The sequence below is a fragment of the Oncorhynchus mykiss genome, chromosome 14 (genome assembly GCF_057628025.1).
Source record: "Oncorhynchus mykiss isolate SJ-2025 chromosome 14, ASM5762802v1, whole genome shotgun sequence".
In the NCBI taxonomy this organism is placed as follows: Eukaryota; Metazoa; Chordata; class Actinopteri; order Salmoniformes; family Salmonidae; genus Oncorhynchus; species Oncorhynchus mykiss.
In genome coordinates, this window is record NC_143035.1 from 13,438,135 (window position 1) to 13,445,689 (window position 7,555).

Consider the following 7,555-nt stretch of genomic DNA (forward strand, 5'->3'; position numbering starts at 1 on the left):
GAAAGCAATGCGTTTGTGTTGCGTTTTTTTATTTTGAGTTTATTTAATAACAAAAAGCGCATTGGAATAAAATAACTGGTATACTCCTTACAAAAATGCACAGTTTACACATGTCAGGGTTAGAGTTATGATTCAAATTGGTCAAATGCATTCTGCTTTAGAACAGGTCATTCATTACTCAGGGTTAAACATCAAAGGTCGCAGGAGGGCAGAGGGAGGAAGAGAGCGCTTGGAACTCGGCAAAAGCTGTCTGTGCAGGTGCCTAGAGATGCAGGTAGAAAGAAAGAAACAATGAAAACATAATACTGCTAAACCAAAGCCAAAACGGACTGACTCATTCCATATACAGGTTAGAGGACTTGTGCAGCTCTGTGCCCCCCAATGCAGTGATTCTCCATCTTGCTCACCTTCCACTCGTCCACAGCTGTTGCGATGCGTTGTTCGGTCTGAGCGATGCCCTCCCTGCCTGCCTGCACCCTCTGAGCCAGCACAGCATTCTCCTGCAGAATCTTCTTCAGCTCCCTCCCCAGGTAAGCCTTCTGCTTCAGGTAGTATGGTGTCACAAAACTACACAGGTCCTGCTCAGGCACTCCACTGGGACGCCTGGGGGACATGAAGAGAGGTAGGGTAAACAGAAGTGGCCCTGGACACTGATCTAAGGTCAGATCTTACAAGGTGAACACACATAAATGGATGTAATGGCATACAGGACAATCCAAGATGGAGGAAGACACTAGGCACAGCAGCATACAGACACAAACAAAGAGACCAACATCCTCTTTGATGCTGACAGTGACTAACCATGCAGGGTCTTGGCTGTTCTTAGCAGCTTCTTCCAGTTTGTTCAGCTCATCCAGTTTGCACTGTAGCTCCCCCTCTTCGATCAGTTTATTGATGTCATCCTGTATAAGTGCCACACACACAGTCAAAATTCTAACATTCCCTCATATGAAGTGGACTTAAGGGATGGCGACCAACCTGTATAGTCCTCTGTAGATCTTCTATGAACTGCTTGTGGATGTTCTCTGTCACCTGTGGGTTCTTCTTGTAGAACGGATGGAACGATTGGGCAAATCTGTGAAAACTGACGACAGGTTCAGACAGATTTAGCTGTCTAGTATCCCAAGGGTGCAACATTGTTCAGCTCAAAGTAATATATAGCCAAATGTATCATTCACGAACTACTTACCTTGCATCGGATATAAACTTCTGTAGGCTCTTCTCCATTACTTTGTTGAACAGCAATAGCCTGTTCCTCCGGGGCTCGGCTCCGTCTGACCGGCGAGAATCATTTCCATGACCCGACGACAGAGACGAAACATCTCCTGTTGCATTATTAGACTGATCCTCCACATTATCTCCTGAACTTTTAGCACCTTTGTGACGAATTTCCTCCTGAGCTGTTTCACCAGTTTCTTCCATGTTCAACTTTTTTTTTTTTTTTTTTTTTACGGTACCCGCCAAAGCGCTAGAAACCTACAAAAAACGCCCATCTACGGAACGCCAACATGTACAAAAAGTTACTGTATCATTGTACGCACGCGCAGATAGGTAATCTATGTTACGTACATTCACTTTGAGCAGTCTTTGGTCTTTGGAGATTTTGCTGCATCAACTGTCATTTTCCTCAAACTCCTTTCTTTCTCTTCTCCATGTTGCATGCTGCGCGAACATGGGGTTGATCACCGGTTATTGCTTTCTTTTACCACTTACCTCAAATATACAAATGGCTCTTCAAGCCTTATTACATATTGTCTACATTGATGTCCACTGCATTCCTCATACTTAGGAAGTGTCCGGGACTTTGCGAAAACCTGAATACTGAACGGGAGGACCGGAACCGATGCGACTTTGACTTGGTCAGTATCAGGGTAGCGTGGCAGCGCTGTTGCGCTAAATCTTCTGGGTTGTGGTGTTACTGTAAATATTTATTTTACAATACTTTGTATGTAATATTGTGGGGCCTTACAGAGAGAAGTGGATATTCTTATGTTTCTCTGTGCGATTGTCATGATGAAGAACAGGAGAGACAGTACATTCTGAATGAATGACACCAGTTTGGCCAGGTGGCAGGTGTGAGCCGATTGTTGTCACTGAAAATCTCTCATATGTTTACAGTATAAACAGTAAACATCAGAACACACACATGCACAGGCAACTTGCCCGACAAACCCTCACATACCATAAACCACTTAAGGAGATGTTGATCTGCTGAGGATGGGTTTGCTCTTGACAATCTGTTTGTTTTGGCACTGCTTATTTCGTTCACTCGTCCTAACCCCCCTACCCTCTTTTCTATCCATTGAGTTGTATTATTCCTCTCTCTACTCCACCCCCTTATCTCTCTGTCATGAACCCTAACCTTTATCCTATTCTCCAGTCACCATAGAGCAGCATGCAGGGAACCTGTTTATGTTCAGTAAGGTGGCCAACGTTATCCTCTTCTTCAGGCTGGACATCAGACTGGGCTTCCTCTACTTCTTACTGTGCATTGGTGAGCTGACATACTGTCATACTACCCTTAATGTCACTGCTATCAGTTTATTATGCATTATAACTGGTGCCCAGAGGAAGTTGTTGTACTCCTTGTTAAGACAAGACAATGCATGCTTCAGTGTTTCAGTTGGACTTTGACTTTGTTAGTCGAAACCAACTAGTCTGTCTATGCTCTGTGAGTGATCTTGGCAGCATAGGTTAGGAGTTAGAGCTAATACCAAACAATACTGAACAAAAATAGAAATTTAACATGAAACAATTTCAGTCAATTTAAATAAATTCATTAGGCCCTAATCTATGGATTTCACATGACTGGACAGGGGTGCAGCTATGGGTGGGCCTTGGAGGGCATAGGCTCACCCACTTGGCAGCCAGGCTCACCCACTTGGCAGCCAGGCCCACCCACTAGGGAGCCAAGTCCAGCCAATCAGAATGAGTTTTCCCCACAAGGCTCACCCATGGTTACACGTGGTCTACGGTTATGAGGCCGGTTGGACGTACTGCCAATTCTCTAAAGAGACATTGGAGGCAGCATATGGTAGAGAAATTAATATTAAATTATTTGGCAACAGCTCTGGTGGAAAATCCTGCAGTCAGCTTGCCAATTGCACGCTCCCACAGAACTTGAGACATCTGTGGTATTGTGTTGGTTGACAAAACTGCACATTTTAAAGTGACCTTTTATTGTCCCCAGCACAAGATGCACCTATGTAATGATCATGCTGTTTAATCAGCTTCTTGATATGACACACCTGTCAGATGGAAGATTATATTGACAAAGGAGAAATGCTTACTAACAGCAATGTAAACAAATGTGGGCAAAACATTTGAGAGAAATAAGCTTTTTGTGCGTATGGAAAATTATTTCCGCTCATGAAACATGTTTACTTTACATATTGCGTTTATATTTGTGTTCAGTGTATCTATTCTACAGTATCATATACTAAAAATGTTGCTGTTTCCTATCCTATCCCAGCGTTCTTCATGACCTGCAAACCACCACTCTACATGGGCCCAGAGTACATCAAGTACTTCAGTGAAAAGACCATAGATGTAAGTGTGGTAATCCAAGCCTTGAGACGTGACAGCCATGAGTGTGGAGATTAGACAACATACTGTAGACTGTTGATCCTAGTTAGCTGACTGTCATTACAGTATTACTAACTGTAAGTCAGCATTAGATGTTATTTACAACATTTTAAATGTTACTAATCCATGTTCTACTGCTCTAGTAGCCCTGCCTGCCAGGCTAATGATGGTACTTTTAGTAGCAGAAGACACCCACCTGGGAACCAGACTACTATTCCAGTGATCTATTTAGATAATCTAATGTAATCTAATGTAATCTGGTCTAATCCCATTGGACAGGAGGAGTTGAATCATGATACTCGCGGGCTAAGTGTCAGTCCTTCGCCCCCGTCTTTGCTGGCCTCTTCCTCAAGTTAGTATTCTTCCTGTCTCACTTATTTGCTTCCTCCCTCTCCATCTCCTCTTGTCTGTGTACATTTACCCCCTCCTCTACTCTTATCCCAGTGAAACACAAGTCTCTAATGTTGTTGTGTTAACTAAACATGGCTGTCTCCTGTTCTCCTCGGTTTTTCAGGTATAACTGTACTGGACTGCGGTTTGGGAAGATAGATGCTGACCAGTACGGAGAGGTGGCTTAGAGGTAAGACTTTCCCTTATGGACATTGGAAGTGTCTCTGACAAACTATATTTTCACGAGAATGCTCCATTACATTTTTTTAATTTAGATTCTAAGACCCTAGACTGCATGTCAGTCTGTCTAAATTTAAGACAATAAGGAACTGCTTATTTCCACAGCCTGAATTGTATTTTTGCCGTGTGCTGACTATGTATTTTTCTACAGGTACAAGGTTAGCACCTCCTCTCTGGCCAAGCAGCTCCCTTCATTGGTGCTTTTCCAGTCAGGGTGGGAGGTCATGAGTCGTCCAATGGTGGACAATAAGTTTCGAGCTGTGTCTGGACTTTCAGCGAGGTGTGTGTTGTGGGGATCATCGGTCTGTGTGCGGGCTTGTGTGTGCGTGACTTGATAAAGTGTGGAAATGGCTTTAGGTCCCCACTCACATAACCGTGTGTCTCATTCACATCTAGGAAAACATCATATGTGACTTCAACCTGAACGAGCTCTTCGAGGCATCTAAGAAGATAAAGAAGGGTCGTGGTGTGAAAGGAGAGGAAGTTCACTGCACAGTTCACTGCTCGTCACACAATCGCTGTCAGTTATCACTGGTTGTATTACCAGACGAACAGGATTCAAGTTAATTCACGAGCTTGGGCTTGTGGAAAAGCTGCTGCACGCAAACCAAAAGGGACAGAATGAGCTACACTACATGGCCAAAAGTATGTGGACACCCGCTCGTTGAAAAATCTCAATCCAAAGTCATGGGCATTAAAATTGGAGTTGGTTCCCCTTTGCTGCTATCAAATCAAATGTTATTTGTCACATGCACCGAATACAACTGGTGTAGACCTTACAGTGAAATGCTTACTTACAAGCCCTTAACCAACAAGAAGTTAAGGAAAAACCTTAAGTAAAAAAAAAAGTATAAATAACACAATTAAAACAGCAGCAGTAAAATAGCAATAGCGAGGCTATATACAGGGTGTACCAGTACAGAGTCAATGTGTGGGGGCACAGGTTAGTCGAGGTAATATGTATAGTGGCAAGAAAAAGTATGTGAACCCTTTGGAATTATCTGGATTTCTGCATAAATTGGTCATAACATTTGATCCGATCTTCATCTAAGTCACAACAATAGACAAACACAGTCTCTGCAGCAGCAGACGAGGGTTGACTAGGGTTATAACAGCCTCCACTACTCTGCATAGGCTTTCCACTTGATGTTGGAACGTTGCTGCGGGGAGTTCCTTCCATTCAGCCACAAGAGCATTAGTGAGGTCGGGTACTGACGTTGGGCGATTAGGCCTGGCTCGCAGTCGGTGTTCAAATTCATCCCAAAGGTGTTCGATGGGGTTGAAGTAGGGCTGGGTGATATGGCCTAAAAGTAATATCTAAATTTTTTCAGAGGTTTGGACGATTCACGATATATATATATTATATATCTCAAGTTCTTGTTTTTCTCTAAACAAATTCAAAAAGGTCCAGACATAATTCTTAATTTAAGTTTCTTAATTAAAATTAATATACAAGGCATCAAGGCCTATTTGTGCAAAACAAATGAACACACCAACACATCTATTGTTTAGGAATGTTTGACCACTAGCTGTTCAATTATTTATATTTATATATATATACACATTTTGAATGAACATTTATTAATTTAGTTAATTTGTTGTTATAATTAAAACAGCCTGTGGTTATTTGCTATTGGATTGGCAGAATGACACAACTACTAACACATTAGCCTACAGCTGGCCTGAACATAACTTTTTTGAATGCACTTTAATTATCCAATGTCACACTTACCGATGGCGAGGTGAAGCCTGTGCCCAAAGCACTGCAGGCGGGTCCAGTTGTTCAAGCGCAATGCTTTTTTCATGTTGCTCCCGATGTCAGTTGTCATGCACACCGACAGGTGTCTTTGAGACCCTGGGCTATTACTTCACCCGTATGATGATCGGGGAAGTATGGAACTCTTACCCCGCTACACTTCTCTGGCGTGGTTACAATTTGTGAAAGGTTGTGATTAGTGGATAACCTCTGTGCACGTGTTGTCACGCAATTGGGACATGATTCGACATTGGGCTGACAGAGAAGAGACAGTGAGATGCTGCATTTGTGAAACGTTACAACATTATAACAGAACCTCGATTCTTGTAATACAGGCATTTTTCATATCGAGCTAAAACATAAACTCAAATATATAGAAAAAACTATATTGCCCAGCCCTAGGTTGAAGTCAGGGCTCTATGCAGGCCAGTCAAGTTCTTCCACACTGATCTCGACAAACCATTCCTGTATGGAAGTCACTTTGTGCACAGGGGCATTGTCATGCTGAAACAGGAAAGAAGCTTCCCCAAACTGTTGCCATAAAGGACAGAATCATCTAGAATGTCATTGTATGCTGTAGTGTTAAGATTTCCCTTCACTGGAACTAAGGGGCCTAGCCCGAACCATGAAAAACAGCCCCAGACCATTATTCCTCCTCCACCAAACTTTACAGTTGTCAGTATGCATTCAGGCAGGTAGCATTCTCCTGGCATCCCCAAACCCAGGTTCGTCCGTCCGACTGCCAGATGGTGAAGCGTGATTTATCACTCCAGAGAACGCATTTCCACTGCTCCAGAGTCCAATTGTGCATGGTGAGCTTAGGCTTGTGTGCAGCTGCTTGGCCATAGAAACCCATTTATGAAGCTCCCAACGAACAGTTCTTGTGCTGACATTGCTTCCAGAGGAAGTTTGGAACTCGGTAGTGAGTGGAGTGTTGCAACCGAGGACAGACGATTTTTTACACGCTTCAGCACTCGCCAGTACCGTTCTGGGGACTTGTGTGGCCTACCACTTGGCAGCTGAGCCGTTGTTGTTCCTAGAAGTTTCCACTTCACAATATCAGCACTTACAATTGACCGGGGCAGCTCTAGCAGGGCAGAAATTCAACAAACTGACTTGTTGGAAAGGAGGCATCCTATGACAGTGCCACATTAAAAGTCACTGAGCTCTTCAGTAAGGCCATTCTAGTACCAATGTTTGTCTACGGAGATTGCATGGTTGTGTGCTCGATTTTAAACACCGCTCAGCAACGGATGTGGCTGAACTAGCCAAATACACACATTTGAAGGGGTGTCCACATACTTTTGTATATATGGTGTATCTAAATGGAAACATCTAACCTTCCCAATTATCGATGCTTTAAATTATTGAAGTGAAAATGCCTTACACCGCCATCTCACTCATTCATCCATAACAGTTTTACTGTGACTGCAGTGAGTTTGTTTTACTTTTTCTTTCATGTTCTGATGCCTTTTGGGTCACATCACAGTATGGAGTCAAACTGACCGTTGGTATAATCTGTTCTGCCAAAAGTGAAATAAAACTTTTATCCTCCCAGACCCCTGCCATACTCTCGGCTGATTT

The 7,555-nt window shown here is 43.1% G+C and overlaps 2 protein-coding genes across 2 annotated transcripts; one reads left to right on the top strand and one right to left on the bottom strand.

Annotated features, from left to right (window-relative positions):
• Positions 1 to 12: 12 nt before the first annotated feature.
• pmf1 (polyamine modulated factor 1) lies at positions 13 to 2,022 on the bottom strand. The gene is made up of 5 exons (XM_021561255.3): positions 1,190 to 2,022; positions 979 to 1,084; positions 802 to 902; positions 408 to 603; positions 13 to 262 (listed from the first exon to the last, which is right to left on the bottom strand). The coding sequence occupies exons 1-5, from the start codon at positions 1,420 to 1,422 to the stop codon at positions 185 to 187; spliced, it is 714 nt and encodes a 237-aa protein (XP_021416930.2). The 5' UTR covers positions 1,423 to 2,022; the 3' UTR covers positions 13 to 184.
• Positions 1,673 to 7,530, top strand: tmx2a (thioredoxin-related transmembrane protein 2a). The gene is given in 8 exon segments (XM_036943624.2): positions 1,673 to 1,688; positions 2,381 to 2,494; positions 3,473 to 3,549; positions 3,897 to 3,937; positions 4,100 to 4,165; positions 4,367 to 4,476; positions 4,479 to 4,495; positions 4,612 to 7,530. Coding segments are annotated over 8 exon segments (612 nt in total). The 3' UTR covers positions 4,783 to 7,530.
• The last annotated feature ends 25 nt before the right edge of the window (positions 7,531 to 7,555 follow it).